Raw genomic sequence first — 25,122 nt, 5'->3', positions numbered from 1 at the left:
TAACATTATACACAAATATCTGATGATTTTTATCTATGTCATTTATATGATAGGAGTCACAAGTAATTTTTATTGCCTGGGTAAATCCTGTTGAACTGTAAAGAATAAAACATTTTCAGGAATATATTTCTTCTTTCCAAAAGAAATGTTTATAAATATCTCCTCGATTTTAGTCAATAGTACTTACCTCTTTTTATCGCAATAAAACAATTACTTCATAATAAAAACTATATTTAAACAAAATATTTGCAACAAGAAGTGAACAAAATATACGTCATCATAAATGCGTCCCTATGTTATACCATCAGAAGTATAGATTAGTTTTATCAAGTAAGAATATTGTAAACCAAAAATCTAAAAGACCAGTTGATTATCTGTAAAATACATGAGGGTATCTCAAGGATTATCAATAATAATTATAATAATAATGGAAAAATTTTAAACAGCGTTTATAACGCTGAATAAAATAAGCAAATTTACAGTACATCTCTTATAAATCATCAAGCATTCCGCTAAAAAGATCTTTATATATAACTGATAACTTAAAAAGCCCTGTATAAGTACGTATACGTATATATATATATCAAACGAACATAGTTAAATAAGTATGCTTAAAGCTAGAAACAAGGTATAACCGAACATTAATAATAATAATAGTAATAATAAACGTCATAATATACACTTAACAAATAAATCTTTTTACAGATTTAACAAGTTTTTATAAGATAATAATATACATTAACTTTTTAAAAAAGCTTACAGTTAAAGTATCACAATCTACAAGTGTATACCGCTAAAATGGTTCGCAGTAGTTGAATACAATTTCATCAGTATACAGATATATTTTTATTATTATTATAAATACATACACCATATGCAAAGTGGTCAATAATAGTTAAAGTCCCGTCGGCCTCTGCCGAAAACTTTTGATTATATTTCCATTCGTGATAAGTTTTGATTTAACAATTAGTATTGCTGAAAATGAATATTGAACACCCTGCATACAAATAAAGAATAATACATGTTAAGAATCTGAAAAATGCTTAGGATATAATGGACAGAATTCTTTAAACAATCTCAAAAATTATGTGTATAAATATATATTTATATATAAATTGTGTTTTAGTCAACGCCAGCAAAACCTTGTGACCCCTCTATGGCTTTGATTAGCTTTTCTTTTAATTGGGCGTAGCTCTCGTATGGCGGTAAATCCAATCGATTAAAACTGAAAAGAACATGAACTCCTAAATAGATTTTCATTACTTTTTTCTGCAGATTGCTATAAATTATGTTTTCCTAAATTGTATGTTGTAAAAACGATAAATTGTATTGTTCATGGATTATAAATTAAACATAGTGAATTCTACTATATTTCATTTTTTAAATATATTAGAAAAACCCTTAATTTTTTGGATTTGAAAAATAAAGAATTCAATCAAGATACTTGCACAAGAGATATAGTCATATATACGCTGTACGTCTGCATCACCAGAGGTCTAGAGGCTAATTTTGAGTATAATTTTAAGAACTTTGTTATGACGTCTTCTTTATAGCATTTGCAATAAAAATTATTTATATAAATGTAAAAACGAAACAGAAGTATTATGTCCCAGGGTGTGAAGTGTTTATGGAAATTTCTTAAGAACATAAATATTTCAGACCAGGTGATTAAAGATCCAAACGTTGAGGGGGCATTGCTTAGCCAAGATGCAATTCCTAAATGTAATTTATATAGTAGTTTCTTCATTATGGCCAATGTAAATAATTGAATTGAAATTGAAAAGCAAAAATATTGTCACAAGTTCAATAGAATCTTCAAAATGAATTAGAAATAAGAGCAAATACAATATTTTTTCAAAGGAAGTAAATGGAGAAGTTTAAAAAGTGAAAATTATAACATGTATTTCTCCAGAAATTCTTTTGAACCTCGGTGACTTGACTTGGTGCGTTCAACTTCAGTGAGATAGGAAACAGGCAGTATAACACCAAAAAAAAACAGCAACTAAGTGTATATAACAACTATAGTACAACTATACAACTATAGTGTATGTTAATATTGCAAGCAATTTGTTAAACAAATTTGTACTTTCAATAACTTCTGATTGTTACTTTTTAATGTTAATAGGACAATGGAAAAGTCCCCATCATAGTAAAACACATTTTTTTGGCAAAATTAGTTTTTTTTATTCAACATAATTCCCTTCAAGGGTGATACACTGATTATAGCGACCCGCCAACTTTTCGATACCATTTTTGTAGTACGATTTGTCCTTTGCTTCAAAATAGGCCCCAGTTTCAGCGATCACCTCTTCATTCGACAAAAATTTCTTCTTAGCGAGCATTCTTTTGAGATCTGAGAACAAGAAATAGTCGCTGGGGGCCAGATCTGGAGAATACGGTGGATAGGACAGCAGCTCGTTGCTCAATTCATGGATTTTTGCCATCGTTTTCTTACTTTTTCTTCAAATGCGGCCGTTTTTTGGCGATTTCGTACTTCAAACGGTCCAATAACGCCCATAATAATGCACATCCCAAAATACAGACGCCATAACCTTTCCAGCCGACTGTTGCGTTTTCCTACGTTTTGGAGCGGGTTCATCGTGTGCAGTCCAATCGGATGACTGTCGATTGGACTTCGGATTGAAATGATGTAGCCATGTTCCATCCGTTGTAACAAATCGACGCCAAAAATTCGGGTTTATTACGCTTGATCATCTTCAAACACTGCTCCGAATCATCAAGTCGTCGTTGTTTTTGATCAAAAGTGAGCTCACGCGGCACCAACTTTGCACAGAGCTTTCTCATACCCAAATATTCGTGAATGATATGATGTACACGTTCAGTTGATATCTTTAGAGTGTCTACTATTTCATTCAATTTCAATTTACGTTAACCTCTTTTGGACGTCTACTGCGTTCACGCGTCGTCTGCGTTGATTTTCCTGGGGCTGTGTCCGGAAACTCGGCATCAAGCCAAACTTTTTGCTTCAACTGTATTTTTCCCCTTCAAAAAGCAATATGTTATCAACACGCGAAATTCCTTTTTATCCATTTTTTTCGCAATAACAAGAGTTGCTTCACTCAACATGCTGTAATTCACAAACTAATGATCTGACTGCTGTCAAATTTATACACGCATCTGCTGAGGGTTAGGGCTAACTAAAAAATATATGGATTTAATTCTAGTAGCGCAATCTATGTGTCAGTCCGGGAATTTGTCAATTAACCTGTTATTTACACATCTCTATTATTCTGCTATTTTTATTCTGTTATATTATCTAATTTTCATTTAATGGTACCTGATAGAATCTATTTTAATTCATTAGTGAACAATGATATATCTTTATTTTTTTAAATTAATTACCAAAATTATATACAATTCCAGCTTTAAATAAAATTCTCTATCATATTATATATCAAAAAATTCCAATATTTTTTAATACAATTAACTGTTTAAAGCATCTTCATCAATTCATCGTAATAAGAAAAATAATAATTGTTTGCTTCACTGGATGAGGAAAGTTAACAGAATTTTAAAGTATAATTTCAAATATATATTTATATTAAGCGTTGTAGGAATTGAAAAATGTTAATTAATGTTTTATGAAAGGAATATGATTTGCAAACGTTATATTTGATATTGATTAAACTTTATATATGAAAGATTATTTTTATGTGTCTTTATTTTGGTGTTATAACAGCTCATAATAAACCACAAATACTTTGAAGCCAATCAGTCTATGCTCAGTGATATTTATTTTTTGTGAACACCTTCCCTCTACACTCTTCTCTTTAACTTTCATACATCTTTGCCTATTCTTCTCTCTAAAAACTCATGTTTTACTTCATTCAAACGTCTCCATTTTTGTCTTTCTTTTTTCCTTTTCCTACTGGCAACGCTCTGATATTATGTTTGCAATTTCTCTCTCATTGCTTTTTATCACACCATTATTATACCCTCTGTTATACTATCTTATATTTGATTCTATCTTATATTCATAAGGAGCAGTGGAGTTGCCTAGATTTTGAAGAAATGATTCCCATTTTCTCTCGTTCCGGGCTTTATCGCTGTCCCTGACATATCCGGTTGCGCACTGTGCCACGCGTTTGTCCTCAGGATCCAAAGTGGCACGAGCTCTTCTCACTAATCGGTCCTTGTACCTGATTAGTTCTTTTATTTCACTAGAAAGGTTTATGTTGAAAAAGTTCAGAGTTGCATGTTTTAGTAGCTCTGCCTGCGGCTGTTCTAGAGGCAGATATCTAGAGTGCGTCAGTTTAGACTGGAGAATTTATACTTGTGATAAGTCCTGCGCGCTGAAGCTCGAGTTGAAACAGTTTCCAGTCTTCTTGGGTTTGGGTGAGATGGAAAATCACTGATCGTAAGGAGGATTGGCCTGTGGTCGGAATTGAGGTCTTGGAGTATTTGCAAGTCGGAAGTTTGATTTGCATTTTGCGAAATGAAGAAGTCAATTATCGTTGCTCGAATTGTGGTAGTGTCGGGAGAATAGTGAGCTGGTTCTCTTGGAGTTATTAGTCCAAGTTCCATCTCGACTATTACCCTGGCGATGCCAGCTCCAGCACTGTTTGGGCTGCTGGTGCTCCAAAGTGGATCGTGTGCGTTGTACTTTATATATTGTATATTCTTTTGTCCGTCCTTTTTGTGTTATTACATTGGTTTTGGTTTGGCTAGGGTTAGTGTCATCTTTATGAGGTTTCTTAGCTTAACTGATATAGCAAAATAAGGTAAGAACCTCGGCCTACTCATAACGAATAAAAAAGTTGTTTACATTATGTTAATCATCATAAACTAAATACCTACCAAGATTATAGATAACAAATTATTAAAAAATTGAGATGAATTAGTGAAATAAAAGATTTTAGACAATGGTTTGTCTAACCAATTATGAAATTACTTACCAGGTATGAGCTCTTGGATAATTATCTGTTGATCCCCATTTTTCTATAGTAAATAGTTGTAAACCATTGCTTCCATAAAGTTCCTTGAAACCATTCATAGGTACCCTTGAGGTTCCTGTGACAAATTGAAGAAGCCTGGCTCTCATCTCGTTGTTAAATGATAAAACGACCTAAGACACATTTGTTGTGTTAGTCTCTTTTTCATGGTTTTATGGTAATTAGTGACATGCGTTTTGAAGTATAACAATATTTTAATAGATAGGCTAGGTCCGAACATCTCATGATTAAGAATCCTTTCTAATCACAAGTAATACAAATTCAATTATTTCAAATACAAAAATTAGATATATGGAACGTTAAGGTTATACTGTATGAAAAAAAATATGTTTGCTCAACCTTATATAAAAATCCCTCATACATGTTATAAGTGCAACTAATACGTCAGTAGAAATTCTAATATATCGGTGTAGTATGTCCTTTAAATGTGATGTTTTTACAATGTAATTTTTTTTGTTTACATTAAGATACAACTGTATTGGCAATATCATTGGTTCAACAAGTGCGAACTGAAATAACGCGATATAAAGTAATTTTCAGTAAAATAGGAAAGATTTTTGAAAATTAAGAGATAGAAATGTAACGCGCCTTTGTACATCCAAATAGTGCAGGATATGGAGGATATCATTAACATTCTACATCAGTAATAAGATTATGTTTAGAACATATGAATATAGACATTTAAAAATATTAGTCTAGCAAACTAGCCCTACCTAGATTATACACTATGATTAAGAACAGAAGCAAATTGAGGTACGCCTATCGCGTGTATGGTTTCGCGACACTAGTAGCAAGGCATACATGCGCCATATGTTTATTTGACTATGGCAGCACAAGTACTACGTGCGTCTGACGAAGAAATTATAATTATAATTTGAGTTCCAGTTTAGAATCAGACGATGCTAATGAAAACGAGCGTTTTCCAAATTTAAATTCCTTTGTTTTCCAATGAAAAAAACTTAAATCTCCAAATACATTATGTCAGAAATTAGTAACGGACGATTCATGATAACAGCTAAAACGAATGATAACGGTTTTACAAATTTTGTCATATGATGTATTTTGCAAACAACGAGAAAAATGTGTACAACTGAAGGGAAGTCAACTTGTAGCAAGGCTTGCGCACTGGAAACTGAGTGTCATCAACATGTCATTAGGTCATATCTCTAATATGTGCTGGTGCATTTCTCCTATTTACAGAAGGTAGGTACATCAATGTTACCGAAGCTAAAATAATAAGCCTAATCAAAAAGAGGCTCATAAAAACGATCTATAAACCGTTGGCATGTTTAGCAGGATTTAATAATGATGAGGATGATGACGACTGACCTATTTACCGATGGCAAAAGTATTCATGACACAAATTCATGTAGGTATTCATGACACACACAAATTTTCTAGATATGTAGGTTTTTTTAAAAATGGTGGATCACTGATATCGTCTAATGAAACAAACAGGTGTGACAAATTAGCGACATCCCATTTTTAAATTCTGGCAATTATGCAAAAATGCAAAAATTATGTATGGAACCTATAACCCAACGTTTAATACCTGCCGTAATGCATCCCAATACACCCGCCAAACATTTAAATGTGCGCGATGACAGATAAGTAGGCTCAAACGCAAACTACCATATGAACTGATAGACACATAGAGTGAAATATAATATTGTCTAGAATAAGTTAGAATAGTTTTTAGAATAAGCTACGATATACTTTAGAATAAGTTAGAACAGTCTCTAGAATAAGATTTAAATTATTCTATATTATAAGTTTGTACAGCAGACCACTTATTGACGGGATCTTTTATATGTTAGTATAGTTATATTGTATAACAGAAATCATAAAATAACACTCATTGACCACGAGCACATTGTTGAAATTCTAAGAGATTAATTTAAAAATATCTGCAGTAGGTTTTTAAAGCGCTACGGACCCGAGTTGTCTAATGTTCAATGACTCTGCTCTATATATTCGCTTAAATTTGGATAATTGGGTTATGTTGATTTCAAGGCATTGGTCGATTATGGCTTATTGACATAAACCTGCGACCACAGAAAACCACACAGGAAAAAGTCTAATAGAGTCAAATCGGACGACCTTGATGATCAATAAATATCATCTCATATATTTTTAAATTGTTCATGAAGAATAGCCACTTGCTGGAGCGGTGTTGTTCACGTCCATATCGTTCAAAGTGGGACAAAAAATAAATAACGGTAATGACTGTGATGATATCACCAATGACGTTTTTCCAGTAAGTATTCAAAGTAAAGTAAAACCAATGGTACTGAGGATTCAAAATATACAGCAAACTCCTTGCGGATATTAATAGCTGTGAACCTCGTATGACTAGACCTTGTTCCATGTAAGACAATTATGTGTGTAACATAGCAACTTATTCATTTTGTAACGGGGTACTAACATCGAGCAGCCCTTAATGAAAAACTATATATTTAAAAATGTTCGTTTTTAACTATAATATATGAGTATATATTATTTATAAATACTCTTTTCATTAAAGATATAGGGTTTATAGTAACTAAGCAAAAAAAAATTTGGTTACCCGCCAGAAATACTGGATAACAAGATGGTTGGCGTGATAATCTCCCTTGTACACGGTATTGAGCTTCCAGTCTTTGACGTCAATGTGCTGGATGCCGCACATCAACAGTTCTAGCTCGTGCTCGTCGAAAATTTTTATCACACTTAATGGCACTAGGTCACTAAAACCTTCTAAAAACGCGTTCATCTGTTCCTGAACACGACCCACAAACCTCCACTGTATAATACATCTGGAAGAATTAAAATTTCATTCAGTATAAACTATTAACAAAAATAATCAATTAAAAATATTACTTTATATAATCGTCCTTATTTGAGTTATCCAATGCTACGTTAGCACCGCCTTCAATTAGCTCATGGACGGTTGTATGACCGAAGGACTCCTCGTCAACGGAGAAAGTTAAGTCTAGTCCCGAAGGATCGTTTTCCTTGATCCAGAGCAAAGATTTATAGTACTCCGAATCCACGGATTCCATGTCTTTGAGGTCAATTTGCTTCGACAACATCATCTTATAGAAAGGCCTGATGAAAAATGCTATAACAAATCAGTTTTTATTAAGTACTTGCTTGTTTACATTTCAAACGATCCATTTACCATCCAACAACTTTCCGTGATAAACCGCCATTCCAGCTACACGCCCTATGAATTTAAAGTAGGCCAAATGTTGCTCGTTACATAGTCCAGATGTAGGATTAATTTGTAAAGTATAATTATCCCTAAAATAATTATAATAAATAAAACTAATTAATTAACAAAAGAATAATTGTTTAAAACCTTTTGGTCGGTTAACAAGAAAAATATCTAACATATACTAATAAATCGTGTATTTCATGCTATTTATTTATTTTCGACAATTTATAACGGCCCATGTAACAGAAATTTATCATCGTTTTATTATTAAACATTAATCCATAATAATCCATTGGAATTTAACATTAAAACATCTTTTATCATTAGATCATCTTAATTCACTTTGGTTTAAATAAAAATGTTATATTTGCAATATCAATTGATTATATGAATGTATTATCACATATACAACATTTATCAATAATAATAATAATTAAATTAAAAACAAATAGAACTTAGAACTACTTTCAAGTGATACTGACATTATTATTTTATACTAAAGAATTGAATATTTCAAAGCACTAGTCAGTCGTGAACCGTTAGGATGTCCGGAGATTCTATTTTCAAGTGATAGTGACGAATGTTATAAGCTTTCATTTATATTAAAATACTAACAGTTTAGCTGTATCTTTGATACCATAGTTTACTAGTTAATAGTATATAATCTCTCCTCATCAATCCATAGTCGGCGCTCGGCAAAATTGTCTACTTCTAAACCAAAACGCTGCTCTTGGTGCCGCAGCACCGAAAATTCTTTAATGAATATCGGAAATAATAGTTGTTGATTGGCCGCAGCTACCAGTGTCCATCCAAGCCATCGCAATCTGAATCACTGAATTTGTTGAAACCCTGCATTGATTGTCGCATCTTAAACGAATGGCTTCATTTCTAATACGACCTCAGAGGGAAACATTTAGCATTTTCCCCAAACATCACAGTATCATCGTAGTCTACATAATTTGTATCGTACAAAACTTGTCGAATCCGCACAGCTTCGATTAATTCTTCTTCCATTTTTAAACACTCACCGAAAACCCCAAAATCTCACCGTGACTCACACTGCGTCACCTCACCACGCTGCGTCCCATTTTGAATCTGGCCTAACAGTGTCCAAAAGTCGGGGCCATACAGAAGGATTGGCAAAATAAGCGTTCGAAAAAGCAGGATTTTAGTCTTGATTGTAACATTTCCTCTCTCTCACATGTATTATTTTAGAGTAGGAAAATCTCTACATAAATCAAATGTTATATTCGATAAATTCAGCATATCTGTTCCTTTGCAGGTATGTATGGGTCAAGATGTTTATGTTATAAAGCTTTTGTTATTTTAAGTTGGAGCGGCGGTAAAAATGTCTAATAGGTCAATTGAGAAGTCCCCGGCCCCGGCAAAATTGGCTTTTTTTAATTTAACATAATTCCCTTCAAGGGTTATATGATTATAGCGACCCTTCAACTTTTCGATACCATTTTTGTAGTACGATTTGTCCTTTGATTCAAAATAGGCCTCAGTTTCGGCGATCACCTCTTCATTCGACGAAAATTTCTTCCCACTGAGCATTCTTTTGAGATCTGGGAACTCAAAGAAACTGGGAACTGAAGATCTGGAGAATACGGTGGATGAGGAATCAAGAAGCCCAATACATGGATTTCTGCGTTCATCGTTTTCACTGATTTGTGACACGGTGCATTGTCTTGGTAAAGCAGCACTTTCTTTTTCTTCAAATGCGGCCGTTTCTCGGCGAGTTCGTCCATCAAACGGTCCGATAACGCTAGGTAATAGTCGCTGTTGATGGTCCTTCCTTTTTCAAGGTAGTCAATGAAAATTATTCCATGCGTATCCCAAAATACAGACGCCATAACCTTGCCAGCCGACTGTTGCGTTTTCCCACGCTTTGGAGAGGGTTCATCGTGTGCAATCCACTCGAATGACTGTCGATTGGACTTCGGAGTGAAATGATTGAGCCATGTTTCATCCATTGTCACATATCGACGCAAAAACTCAGGTTTATTACGCTTGATGATCTTCAAACACCGCTCCGAATCATCAACTCGTCGTTGTTTTTGGTGAAAAGTGAGCTCGCGCGGCGTCCACTTTGCACAGAGCTTTCTCATACCCAAATATTCGTGAATGATATGATGTACACGTTCAGTTGATATCTTTAGAGTGTCTGCTATTTCAATTAATTTCAATTTATGGTCATTCAAAATAATTTTCAAAAACCAATCGGTAACCTCTTTTGGGCGTCCACTGCGTTCATCGTCTCCGGTGCTCATTTCACCACTTCTAAACTTAGCATACCAATCCTTGATAGTTGATTTTTCTGGGGCAATTTCCGGAAACTCGGCATCAAGCCAAGTTTTTGCTTCAACTGTATTTTTTCCCTTCAAAAAGCAACATTTTATCAACACGCGAAATTCCTGTAAAGCTAATGCAGTGACGAGTACAGTCAGAAAACCCCCCACCCCCTCTCAAAAAAAACTAAAAAACTTGGTTACTGACATAAAACAAAAATATCATTGAATAATTTTAGCATATAATTCAAGTGAAAATAAATCAAAATTAATTAAAATATAATTAATTTTTCATCCAGTCCAAACCATAGCAAGAGATATGAGAACTGTATAATATAAAGATGATGGCTTCTAAAAGAATGGACAAAAATGATATTCTCTTCTAACTGAACAATTCCTTAACACCGAGTAATTAAAACAGTTATAATAATACATACATGGCAGAATATTCAAAGAGCCCATAGTACGGGTTGAACATCTCTTTTGAGAGCAAATAAAACCATTCTCGAGCTAAGCCGCCATAATCCAGACCCACTTCACCTTCAAATTCCACCCAGAGTTTGGTCTTGAGAAATTCAACTCGAGACACTGTGGTTACGACACGGAACGAGTCTTCCAAAATGCTTCTTCTCCGAATTTTGATTTCAAATTTGTTTGGTACATTTGTCTACAATTTAAAAGAAATTAAAGTAATGTCGATTCTTGATGTTAAAAAACTTACGGGTTTTCTTAATTGGGTCTTGAGATATTCATATTTTCTCTTGTAGTCTCGTGAATATGGTATGGCTGGTCCGGCTATTTGGGGATTCGACAATCTGGGATCATCCCACTGTGTAGTCCTTGTATCTAAAAACATTTTTTTCCTATATTAATAGTTACTTCGAACATTAAATGAGATGTTTTTACTATGATCTATGAAGAATATACGTCCGTCATTGTGAACTCTTTCCTCCCAACCCTCCGGCAATGGTCCGAGATCATCTTCAGGTTTACGGTTAATCGGTTGCGCTACAGGTTGGTTAGGCATTGGACTGGCCCTACCAGTTCTAGGGTCTACCCAAGAGGTGGTTCTTTCGTGGTGATCGATGAAAAATAATCTTCCGTTGGGTGCTCTATGAATAGATTATGTTAAGAATTACTATTCAAATGAATGAAATTTAGCAAAATAACAATATGTTTGGGATTACACTGGATACAAAGTTGCCCCGTAAAAAATTAGATTAAAAGTATAGCGGAGTCAAAACGTTTGAATAATTCAACATTGCATTAAACTTTTAAAAAATGTATTTTACCGTTGTTTCGACTGCAAAAATTATTAGACATCTTAATTATTTATTAATCAATTATTTGTTTCTCACCTTAATCTCTTTTGTATAAAACCACACTGATTTCTATAGTATTTAGTACGGATTAATATTATTCAATAAACAGAAACAATCATACTTATATTATTGTTGTTCTATATCCGAATGTTCACTTCAAATTAATGGTTTTGCTTTCGATTCTTTTTTAGCTGTAATAAAATTTAAAAGCAGCAGAGCATCATTGTATGGAACCTCATGATCTTCTAAATCAACTTTCCGGACGGTAATGATTAGTTGGTAGATTTTTTCCCTCGCAACTATTGACCAAAATGTAGAAGTGCCATGCTTCCAAGATGACAGAACAGGCTAAACTATAACACATATAAATATAGAATGGGAACTTAAATGGGCACACCTATAACCCATAGAAGACTGGAATTATAGAAGCAAGAGCTGGCAGATTTTACCTTCCTTTAGATTTGAAATTTTTTAAGACATCTTAGATCATATTTGTTTTATTCTATTTTTGTGTATAATTTTAATGAAATTTGTTTTAATGACTGATTTTTATAGCATTTAAGATAAATATTATTTATTTAAATGCAAAAACATAATAAGAGTGTTGTTTTTCAAGATCTGAAGGTTCAAATCAAATGAATTGTTTTCCAACGGATTCTACTCTAGCTCAGAAATAAAATATAAATTTATAAGATAAATTTTAAGAAACCTCTTATGATCTTCTACATCAAGTTTCCGGACAGGAGGGATTATTTTTTGCATTTTTGACCTGGTGACTATTGACCAAAATGTAGAGGAGCATTGCTTAACCAAGATGAAATGAAAATACATTAAACCACTCAATTACATATATACATATAAAAATATATATAAAAAAGAAAACAAAGTTTTGTAATCAAAATAAAAAAAAATCAAAAAAAATATGTAAATCTTATATTTGGTAAATTTAAATCTTGTATTTTTTAGGTATATTTTGGTAAATTGTCCAAAATATTTTAGTTTTTAGTTTATAATATTTAATGCAATAACAATGTACAATTAGAAAATAAGTTCTCAGTTGTCAGATTAGATAGTGTTCTTTTTATATATTTTTGAGATGTTACTTACACATGTCAAGTAGTATTTAAATAAAATATTTTATTAAAATCCAATTTTTTTTATTTCCCCAGGTAATAACTATTCCAGCGTGGCACGCCCCCTTGTGACTAAGAAGGACAAAACTTGGCTACTTCTTTATACATGCGAAATCGCATTCTATGTTTCTTCATTTTTTGGACTAAACTGAACTTGGCTACACAATACTACTGTATTCATCTGACTTCACATATAATAATAAATATAAATTGAATAATAAATTAAAATTGCATACAACTCTATTTTTGCGGATGATGTTAATAGACCAAATTTACATCTATGATGCATTCTTGAAACTCAATGAAATCGGTCTATTGATGTTTGTTGACTACATCAAAGTTTGTGAACAAAAGATGGTGCCCATCACAAACATACACGAAATACCAGGATTGGAGCAGAAAAAAATTATGAACCGTCCACCCTGAGCTACATTCACATGATTAATTATAAACCCTATAATGGGCAAATAGAAAGAATAGGCCAGGCGAAGCAAAACAACGACGAAGAAAGAAAACAGCTTGAGTCGGTTTGGTGGCGCAGTAGAAAGGAGACAGGATGGTCCTCCTGTTGTTGCGATAGTCGCAGGTTCGCATCCTGCTGGTGCATGTTCGTTATGTTTGAGATTATTTATTTTCAAATTGTCTTCCAAGAATGCAAAATCCGACAAGGAAAATGATCCCAGTCACACCAATAACAAGGCTGGGTAAGACCGGATGTCTTTTGGGATGATCTCGAAAATTGGTCACTCGCCAGACCGTGGTTCGGAGCCCACGTTAAACAGTAATTAGGTCCAGTCCGGATAACCCCTAGTAGATAAAAAGGAGACTAAAATATATTGGTAAATAAAAATTAAGAAAAAAATTAGAAAAGTGTTGCAGACATAGCACCTGACTATCATCTGTTCCAATATATGTAGAACTCTCGTATTGAAATTAAGCTGCTTTCAAGAGAACTACTTGTTATTATTATTTGTTACGTATTTGCATGTATTTTATCAGTGTTTTAGCTTGGTTGAATGCTAGGCATGGAACACTCAAAATAGCATTTTCAACAATTAGAAACTTATGGTGCTGCTGCTCCGTCATATCCCAATTGTCGGTTTTGATGTCAACGATTTAAAAGTGGCGATTTTGATGTCATTCACAAAGAACGACCTGGAGAACCAAAACTTTCAAAAATGTTTGAAAGATTTTTCGTTTAGCACTCGTTGAATCAACTATTGCCTGACCTGTATATGCGATTTGATAGATTCAAAAGGAGGGAAAGTGGCTGGTCACGCGAATTGACTAAAAATGCCCAATAATCTCTAAAGAGAAAGACAGTACTGCTACTACGACACTCCCAAGAGCAAAACATATCGGATTAGTCCAGGAGAACCCTCCACATCGACACCGAAGCAGAATATCCATGGTCAAAGTATTTCTTTGCATATGGTAGGATCAGTGTGTTAAGAGCTGCTAAAGACAAATGAAACTATTGCTGCAGATGTCTATCGACATTAATTGAACAAATTCAATGAATGACGTATTATTAAAAAAAAATACCACCGAAAGCGAATATCAGACGCAAAGACACGATTCCAAACTGTTCCGAACATGATCCGGTGGTGCCGAGATAAAATTAATTAATATTAATCTCTGGAGCAGCAGAGTGACCATGTGTATGTGTGTTTTATGAGTTGTTGTGAGGCTTTCTTTCAATTTGTCAAAGTATCACGACATACGGACGAACCTGTATTAAACCATACGTTTAAAAACGATTTCGATTCGCGGAACATTCTTTTTTTTTTCCTTACAAATCTATTTTTGGTTTGGGTTCATTGATTTCTAAGCGTAAATAATATTTGATTTAACATTTTGCTTAGTTTTGATGGCGCGAACCTAATCTAACGCTAATATACGTATAAAATATTATTTAAACCAATGATAAACAACCTAACCATCCTATCATCTACATACATTAACAGATTCCCATTTAATATGTATGATCAATGATACATATTGGTCAAAATGCGAAGTATCAATGTAAACAATTGACAAACAACCGAACCCAATCGTTAAATTCAATGGTTATAATATTTCTTTAATGGTCCGTTACACGGTGCAAGTGAAGAGATACTGTGTTGTAGCCCGTACGGCTCGTCGGTTGGCACATAATTTTGAAATTCGAAGAAGTGCGAAAATGGATAGATGACAAACCAATATTGTTCTTCGACACGATGTCGTCATATTACCAGAAATATAGGGAAAAGTCATAAAATGATGGAATTATTTTGATTCGCATTTATTCTAAAAAATTTTCTGAATAAGTGCTTTTCAGATTTAAAAAAAATGCTCATAATATGTGCAAGAATAACCAATAGCTTTTCAACAATAATCTTTAGACGTTCTTCACCTATGACATCACAGTTCTATCCCGAAAAATAACAACGCTGTTGGAAGTAATGGGACATTTTTTTTTAATAAATCCATTTTCACACTATCATAAAAACAATAAAATGAATTGGTTTTTATTGAAAAAAGCTACGAAATTTGAACTTACATACCTTTGTACGCTCCAACCGGCAGGTAAATCTTCACTTATTAACGTCAGATCATTTTGAGACGTGTTATTGCTGGTTGATACTGGAGAATCTCTGCGAGAGGAACTATTGCTGTCTACGTGATCGAAACTCTGCAATGATTGATAAAATCGATTAATTAATATAGTTATCACACGGTAAGCGACGCGACACAAGGGACAACATAAAAATCTCAACAAAACGAGCACTTAACATTAACAGAAAATGCAATGGTAAATCTGTTTTTCATTTTAGGTTATCAGACGCCTAGCTAATATATTATGAGCTGTTCTTTGAAAGCATTCTCGAATCGGACTAAATATTGTTTCTTTAATTCGATATTATTCAATCGGATTTTAAAAATCAGCATTTATTCAACCTGATGGTTATTATATTTTTATATCTGTAATAGGATTATATTTTAATCTTAACTGAAAATAAACCTAACTACAATAAGTTGGTGATTCTATACTCTATGAAATTCTATAATCAAGGGAATCGACAATGTATTTGCAGAAATACAGAAACTGTAATAACGATTGTATTATAACATATATAAAAAGTGTGAGAGTATTTTATCAAAAAATGTGTTTAAAAACAGCTGTAAAGTTCCAGATAATTATGAACCGTTTATTCACTATCAAGAATTGTTCATCGATTAAGAGTTTTTGGACATGTTGGTTAGATGTTGAATTGCCAGTCGAATTAGCAAGTTTTTTTTTTAATTTTACACTTTTTACGGTAAATAATTAACGCTAATTCAGTATCTTGCTAAATAGCTTAAGGTTTAATGCTTATAACACAAAATGGACAATAAATAAATCATTGATCAAAACTTGTATTTTCGACAAAGAAAACGTGAAACAAATCTTTTGCATTTTCAGTTCTATCAGGAAAAGCTAAAAAATTATTTAGTAGACATTGCGTACGACATAGAAAACACAAGCAATTCTTTTAAAATCCCAGTGGCGGTAAAAAAGTTATTAATAAACATTTCAAAATGTTGTGTGACTTGCCTTGTCAAAGCTCTCTACCGTTAAAAAACATTTAACATTTGGCTATGGTCTAGCACTTTATTTCATTATATTAGAATGTCCATACTAAATTCTAAAACGTTATATCAATACATTTAGAGAGTAACCAACTCGAACTCGAATATTAAGGTGGCTACATCAAGTTAATGCAAACCCCACACACGTAAAAGAAAAAGTTATACCCATATTGAAATATTAAAGATGTTCACTAAAGTACTGTACTGAAAGTAGAAGTAATATATGTTAACAACATGGAAATTTAAAGTACCAAAATCTATAAAAGATATAATGATCAAATGTTCGTTATCACTAATGTTTAATGATCTGACTTGTTTGTAAACCTCTTTTCAGTGCTACTTAGACCAAATAAACAAAAAATTGTTTATTTCATTATAAATCAATCTGTCAACTAAAAAAGGCTTTAGTCTTTTTTATTAATAAATGTAATTTGTTGCTATACCTGTTGTAGTGATTTTATCAAAGTTAGAACGAAATACTTGAGGGTAATGTTATTGTGACTCAAATGTCAGGTATATATAAAAGAGATTGAGCTATTAATTTCAACATTATGGAGACTTAGTACACATACTTCTTCTAGTCTTCACTTTTTAAAATCTTTTAACCTTGTCCTAGAGACCGTCCTCTAGCCATTCTGCTGGCCAACTTTATATTAAATGAGTATAAGTAAAGCTAATAAACAACAAGTACTGTTTGTTGAGATACAAACAGGCCTTTATTGCAACATTTTATATTACTGTTTATCCAAACATCAATTAATAGAGTTACATTTTTGTATCTTACCATTATGTGCAGTTTTGATTGAAGTTTTGAACTCATTAAATATGTGATTACGCAGAAATGCCAGAAACCATTCTAAACTTACTTTTAAAAAGTCTAAAAGATTTTATCACTGTGAAGGAGCTATCACTATGATGCCGATAAAAGAGGTAACTTAAAACGGGCTACGAAATCAGTTACTGTTCAAAAATCGAAAAAGAATATATTTTGTGTGTTATATTATAAACTTGGATTATCATTGTAACGTTTTAGGCCCGCTGGATATAGAAATTCGTGCAAAAGAACTCTGCCACATAGCTCAAAAATAGCCAACATGAAAATCAGTTAGAACAACCTAGTAGTTGTTACAGCTTCAATTAACACTAATAATCAATATCATGCAATTAGTATCAGACATCAAATATATTGCAGCACATTCAAATATATTTTTCCCCCAGAGATGGACAATCAAGTCACTTAAACTACCACCACTGGGCGTTTTACAGCTTCTGTTTACCAGGTCAACGCGCCGCCTGAAATTATCCTCGACGGAACTGGAAGTGGAATCGTCATCACTTTCGTTAGAACCATTATAATCAGAATCTGCAAGGCTCGCGCTGCCATCCGATCCAACATCGCTTTGCATTGAAACCCGATTTCCCAAGCTTTGTCTGGGGACAACGAGACTACTATTTGGATTAGCAGTACCATTCCTCAACTCTACCTCATGTTCCAACGAATTATTCTCCGTAGATTCAGGATCGTCCGTAGTAGAAACCTCAACATTAGGCTAGAGACACGATATACAAGTAACCGAAATATGAGTAAATAATGGAATATAAAAAGTGAAAAAATGGATATTTTAAAAACTATTAATGCTAAGACGCTATGAGCAAGGGATATTGGTTATTAATTTAATTAATTTTCGAAACAAATGAAAGGTAGTAGTTATACATTTGTTCTTTCCTCGAGAATTATTTAACATTCAATCGACATATTTGTAAATAATGAATAATTTTATGATCAATATTTAAAAAAGCTGATTAATACTAACCTGATTATTACTAGAATCTCCTCTACCATTGGTCTGCTCCTCAGCACTTATGTGATATCTTCTCTCAAACACCTGTCGTTCTTCACCCCTGTTAACCTCTTCTGTTTCAGGTGTACTACTCCTATAAAATAAATAAGATGTGTTAAAAATAAAACATTATTACCTAGAAGATAACACAGCATTGGGAATGAGGAAAAATTCGTGATAGTTTTCATGATAAATGGAGTCAACTGTAAACAATTCAGATATTTCAAGCGTTACCTTCAGGGTGTAAAAATTGGAAAGTATTTGGAAGCATGACTGGAAAGTTATTTGCGTTTGACCATTAAGAAAATTATTAGAACATTGTATCATATAAATATGTTACAAGGAAATAGTTTTCTTGCTTTCATTTTAATTTGAGAAAAAAAAAGTTATGCACTGGTCATCCTATAACCAAAAAAGCTGATGAAAATTTGGTAAAGTCCAGCGAGATAATCATAGCAGAACTATTTGGAACAAAAACATAATAGACCAAGTTAACATCTGAGATAGTCTACTAAGATGCTATTAAAGGGTGCCATGCCAAATAGAGTTGCTCTTATAGCGCCTTTTTGTCGAGATTATTTTCAAAATAACCTTGCGGGGTGGCTAAATTTGGCAGTTAAATTTTAATAAACTTTCTCTCAAAATTTATACATAAAACATATTAAAAATGATAATAAAACTTACGTTAGAGTTGGTCTCTCCCATTGAGTTGTTCTGGCCAAGTGATTGACATAATATGTTCTTCCGTTTGCGTCTTGTCTTTCTTCCCAACCGTGTGGTAACGGAGACTGGGTCTCGCTAGTTGTTGAATTTACCATAATGGGCTAACATATAATAAAAATTAGATAAAACCATATACACTGAATATTAATTTCAAATTATTGCATTTTCATATTTTTTGCAATTATTACATATTGCAACAAGTTATAAAATTGATTATATCAGAAAGACATTTCTTTTAGATCATTTTATATCATTTATTTTTCAGAAAAGACGGGTGGATGAGTAAGCTATTACTGATGCATTAACCAAATTCCTTTTTATGTGAAAAGGCACGAATATCATTATAAGCGTTCAAAAATCCTCCGCAGCTTCGTAAGATAGCAGGGATCCGAGTGATCGAATTTTCAACTATTGCCCAATTTTCTCTTGAGAATACTGGACAAGAAAAGGTCTAACGGAGTCAACTGGATTGCCAACTCAAAATTGGTCGTCTCAGCCTTGACTACCAAACGTTGGAGAGTCGACTTTGAAGGGCCTTTGCCGTAAAATGGGTACAATGTTTGCATTAATAAACACTTTTTGATAGTAAGGTTTTATTAGTTGAACATTATCAGACCTATACATCTGCTACCTGTGATATCCAAATTATTTGAAAAACTACTATTGAAACATGCTAAATCACTTGGAACATACCATATTTACAGTTTGGTTTGTGAAATCACCGCTCAGCAATCAACCAAGTGCATATAGTAAGAGCTGTTATTGAAAAGGCGAATGAAGAAAAAAAATACTGCCCTGGACGTCACATATATTTGATCTGATATGGTATTTCAAGCTCATTCACAATCTGAGAAAATGGTTACCGCGAAACTATTGTCATTTTTCTGAAGTCGTATCTTTTCGAAAGTTAAAGTTTCGCATGAAGCATCATTCTCAACATTGAACCTATTTCGGCGGGAGTTCAGCAGGATAGTGTCTTCGAACCACTGCTGTATTTGCTCTAAATCATAAATATCGCAACACAAAAATCAGTACTTTGTCACACACAGAGTCTGCCTACAAGCAGTTAGGCACATCTCTGCCTAGAACTGTGGTACAAGTAGCAATTAATAAGATTTACAAATACTGTACTGGTTCTCAATTTGACCTCAAAGATACCACCACCAATCAAACAGTTGGTTTATCCATCTATTATAAAGCCTGCTTAGACTTATGGGGTACAAATATGGCGTTATATTAAGGCCTCAAACAGACTAGTAATCCAATGCTGTCGAAACAAAGTTCTTCGATTAATTACCGATTAATGTTTTTTCGCAATGTAACCAATGAAGCAACTGCACGATGACTTCGAAATCAAAAGGATTCACAAAGTTATCCAAGATGTGGTTTCAAAACATAAATTAAGATTACTAAATCATGGCTACGTGGAAGCAATTGAGCTATTGAATAGCGCGTCAGAAATCAGATTGAAGCGACACGAATTTGTACTTGTGTATTGGAGGTGTTACTCTTAACTTTAGTTTAACTCTGACCTAAGTACTTTTAATTAGCTAAGTTAGATTTTTGTTAACAAAGTGCTTAGTTCACATTTAATTAAATAGATCTGTCAAAATAGCTATCCAATTGAATTTTAATTTGGGAAATACATAATGATTTTTTTATCCTGCACTCGTCTTGCTTGTGTATTGATACAAGTTTTACAGAACAATAATAATAAAGTAATTTGTAAATTAACATTGTTTATAAAATATAAATAGTTAAATCCTATAACTTAGTGATGGTGATTAGACAGCAATTTAATAATAACCAACAGGTAAAACAGACGACGGTAAATCAATGTGTCCCTCACGGACCAACTACGGTCCGTACGAATTGAAAAACATCATAGAAATTCAAATAATGATCTAACATAAATGATATCAAAATAAATAGATAAAATGATAGTGTTAGTTTAGAGATTTTATCATGAGTATTTTTATGATCTGAATATATCAAATAAGGAGAATCGTTATAAGATACAAAAACTATAAAACCATAAACATTACTGCATATTAAAGAAAAAAAGCGAAAAAGCTGGTGAAAGGGGACATGTTCAACAAACAAGCCTTTGATTAAAAAAAAATTGAACACATTACCAGAATAAGCAACATCAAAATTACAAAGACAAATTGATTATCAGAAATGAGAAATATTGAATCATTTTAAAAGGTGGAGTAATATCAAACAACAATTATGGATTTTATTGAAAATAGGGTCAATAGATACAAAAAAAAATTAAGAGGGCAAATTGTAACATCGAAGAGAAAAAAAAAATTGTACTTAAATTTTTATAATGAACTATAAAGAAAAATCACTAGCTTGAATTAGATAAAGCTACTGGATGGGAACGAAATGGAGAAGATTTAAAAAATCTTTTAAAAAATAAATATGAAAATACCTGTGCTGCAGTCTCTTCTCTAGCTTCCCCAACAATCTCCCACTCGTTAGTGTTGATTGGTTCTTCAGGGGCTATGGGAGCCTCTCCTCCATCGTACAAATAAGCATGGTAGATCTCCAAATGACCTCTCACTCGAGACTTTGCACTAAAACCGCTACTGTGCGTCAAAGAGGCGAGGCGAAGAACATGCAAGAAAAATTAAAGCAGAGATCCAATGTAAAATAATAAAAAAAGAAACAAAAATGTGACATGATGAAGTATAAATGATTAAGTGCGAATAAAAAGGGTTAAATAATTAATTAAATGTAAATATGTATTCCCCCATATGCCTACTTCATTCTATTAATTAATTAGAAAATAAATTTAATTTGATTTACACCCTCTCACATTGAAGTAATCCATGACAAAAAATCAATATATTTGACTTACTATAAATATCATTTTAAAATTATATTAATTGACAAAAAAATTAATCAGAACTATTTTAATTTAACATTTTCTTATCTTATTCTAACCCTAGAAGGTGAGGAACAAATGTCTATATAACAGTTTTTATATTGGAAAACTAAGATATTTTAACTTATTCTACAACCATATTCAGTTATAATTGAACAGATAATTATAAAGACAAAAATATAATGGCTTTGTCTGAAAAGCATTATAATATGTATGCAATGACAAAATGACTGAAAAAGCAGAACTAGAATGTATGCAACAATAAAAAGATGTAATACTTTCACTTAACTGAAACCAGATTATATATTCTAAACAAAATATTAGTGTTTGAACTGAATAATCTTTTTTGTAAAAATTACCTTCTGGGCAGTAATACATATTTTACTGGAGATATAACACGACCTTCTTGTTCTTTTGGTAAATTGCCAAGCTGTAATTCAACCATACCTAGGAAGTCATCTCTAGTTAAACGATTTTCATCAAATACTTGAAAAATCAATTTATGTTCAGAGGGTTTCACCTGAGTGAATATAACAATTAGTTGACATAACGCAAATGTATACCGTATAAGACATACCCTAAATATGAAGTCTTCATTCCACTCAGGATTAAGAGTCTATAAAATTATATTTTAACAACATTTCTATGATATATTAATAATTTTACCTTTTTTTTAGTCCTAGTCATTACTGAATCTATAATTTCATCTCCACTAACAGGCATTAGATCAATTTTGACATAAGGATCACTAGAAAAAAATACATATATAAGTATACTAATACCAAACTTAAACCTATCAGTTGTTAATTAAATTTAAATATTACATACCTGGCACCAAAAATATCTTTCTTCATTAAACTTTTTCCTTTAATAACCTTTATGTGTAATTTACTAGTCTGTTCCTCACTCTGAAATAATGAATGTTATTATGTTTATCAAATATAAAATAAAGGTATACATTTAGTATAAAAATTGTATGTATTTGAAAATTACCTCTGTTAGCATATACATATTTATAATATTGATTAATTATAGAATTAATGTGTGTAATAGTTTTAATTAATATCAAAAACCTGATTCGTTTGCCTAAATGTTCAATGACAATCATGTTAATTTGTTTACTTACATATCCATCGTCACCTATTTGTGGTATATAACCGAAAACATGATCAGTAGCCATTAAAACCTATTTTAATAATAAGTCACTTTAATTTGGCATGAAAAAAAATATAAAAAAAAACAAAAATCGCTAATGGATTATAACACAAACTAACATGCCCTCCTTTAATTGGTTGTCAAAGTGACAGCATTAGTGTCAAAGGGTTAAAAAGATACATATTATCTACCAGAAGCAGTCCAATTAGGAAGGAACAATGTAGGTCTGGCTTTGTAAATTGTCATACAGTGGTGTAACAACGGTGCATAAAAGGTAATTAGCAAAATTTAAAAAAATGAGGCGAAAAGCGTTTGAATTATAAAACTGCATTCGTTATTTGAATAAGATAAGCATTTATATATGTCGATAAAAACAATCTAGGTAAGTAAGAATTATAGGAAATAGATTAATGATTAATGACCAGTGCATAAAATTTGGTTGTAATAATCGGAAAGCTAAAATACATGATGATTATTTCAATTAAGTTTTCAAGAGTAGAATAAAAACCAAACAAATTTTATATAATTATTTGCTAGAATAGTTGCCTAACCGAAAAAAAAAACATTGTTTTATATGTATAAATATTTTCTAATGCTAAATTATGTTTTAAATAATATTTTCTAATATTTTATCTTATGTATATAAAGAATAATAAAATCCAAGGTTCTTAAACTGATATATGTGTAATTATTACTTTAAGCAAACTAATTTATACAAAAAACCGAAAACCATCTATATTTTACAAATATAAACGGTGAAAGCAAAATTGTTGTACTCTTTATTTACTAAAATGTAGCTGTTTGTATCCGAGAATATAATAAAAAGAGCATTAATTCGAAATGAAAAAAATTATCAGTGTAAAGTCATTTATTACTATTGTTAATAATAATACATTCTTACGATTTGTAATCTGATAACAACCCGTTAGATTAGGGTTGATTGTAATTCAATTTTATTTAGATAAGAACCAAGCTGATGAATGTTCTAAGAAAAATGGTGTGTTTATGTATGTATTACATGACATTTAAAAGATATTTATGTAGTTTACATTACTACCATTGAAATAATAAAAAAAACGTATCGTAAAATATTCGTATATAAATGTATGGGTAAGCTATATATTCAAATCATATTAAGACTGTAAATAATGAATCAAAATAGAAGATTACTCCAGAAGGCAAATCGATTGTATATGGAATTGTGCTAATTTTAGCTAAAACAATGTAGTCGTATATATATTCTAATTTTACAGAGATACACAGAAACTCTTATAAATTGTTTATTTTTTTGGAACTATTGTTTTTGTACTCTGACTGATTTTGTACCTACTCAGTTCAGAAATAGGTAAAATATATTATGATGATACATTTTCTTGAGAATAACCTTATCGTACAATGAACATTCCTAAATAGGCAAATTCAAAGAAATGCGGCAACATCGAATTTGAAAGTTGTGATCAAAAATGCACAGGTAAAAAATAATGATGGGTAAAACTCACCACCGCAGGCATACAACTGATGCGCCTCCTCGCTTCCTGCTGGACTTGGATGATCGAAGGCGTACGCCTTCTGCGACTGTTGTGGGTACTCCAGCTGTTACTCCTGGGTCGATAAATATGCTGGATCTCAAATCGGTCATCGCTGGTGCTGGGGGTAGCGTCGCTGTTGGAGTTCCGCTCGTTTGACATTCTGCACGTTACGGGCGAGGTGCGTACACCATTTCCTCACAAACTTAACGCGACACACCACGGCCCGAAAACTATCCTTTTTTTGACATCACCGCACTAATACGTCCATTTAATATGACGATGATACAACGAAACGGGCTGTTATCTTTTGAACAAAACACACTATCTCGAAATTAATGTAAAATTAATTCGAGTGTAAATACTGATAAGAATTACAGATTTCTATATGGCATCGAGGAGGCTGTTACTCGTGAAATACGTTTAAGACGCATCAATTGTCTGTCGGTTCGCGAAT

General features: G+C 32.4%; 1 protein-coding gene across 10 annotated transcripts; it reads right to left on the bottom strand.

Annotated features, from left to right (window-relative positions):
- Window positions 1-214: 214 nt before the first annotated feature.
- On the bottom strand, window positions 215-25,122 carry Nedd4 (E3 ubiquitin-protein ligase Nedd4). Of its 10 annotated transcripts, none has more exons than XM_076411121.1 (18): window positions 24,639-25,108; window positions 22,813-22,892; window positions 22,651-22,732; window positions 22,562-22,600; window positions 22,344-22,504; window positions 21,529-21,685; window positions 19,053-19,192; window positions 18,342-18,462; window positions 17,805-18,077; window positions 15,462-15,589; window positions 11,367-11,572; window positions 11,182-11,306; window positions 10,898-11,127; window positions 8,134-8,255; window positions 7,833-8,073; window positions 7,540-7,768; window positions 4,917-5,086; window positions 215-1,225 (listed from the first exon to the last, which is right to left on the bottom strand). In XM_076411121.1, exons 1-18 carry the CDS (start codon window positions 24,825-24,827, stop codon window positions 1,123-1,125), a joined length of 2,796 nt encoding a protein of 931 aa, XP_076267236.1. In that variant the 5' UTR covers window positions 24,828-25,108; the 3' UTR covers window positions 215-1,122. The 10 variants fall into 10 exon arrangements, with proteins under 10 accessions (XP_076267236.1, XP_076267238.1, XP_076267239.1 ...); XM_076411123.1 differs by having other exon boundaries at window positions 21,529-21,682; XM_076411124.1 differs by having other exon boundaries at window positions 21,529-21,673.

The sequence above is a fragment of the Rhynchophorus ferrugineus genome, unplaced genomic scaffold, assembly GCF_030347505.1.
Source record: "Rhynchophorus ferrugineus isolate W39M unplaced genomic scaffold, kcgeb_rfMv2 rfM8, whole genome shotgun sequence".
In the NCBI taxonomy this organism is placed as follows: domain Eukaryota; kingdom Metazoa; phylum Arthropoda; class Insecta; order Coleoptera; family Curculionidae; genus Rhynchophorus; species Rhynchophorus ferrugineus.
Note: the sequence above shows the minus strand (reverse complement) of the source record. Positions and strands in the feature narration are given on the sequence as shown.

Excerpts from the sequence above, each read along its gene's own strand:
- Nedd4 (XM_076411121.1), bottom strand. The coding sequence starts at position 24,827 with ATGTCAAACGAGCGGAACTCCAACAGCGACGCTACCCCCAGCACCAGC. Across the intron at positions 22,505-22,561 it reads ATGAAGACTTCATATTTAGG|GTGAAACCCTCTGAACATAA; the intron begins GTATGTCTTATA and ends ATATTCACTCAG. Across the intron at positions 11,128-11,181 it reads AGACCCAATTAAGAAAACCC|ACAAATGTACCAAACAAATT; the intron begins GTAAGTTTTTTA and ends TTTAAATTGTAG.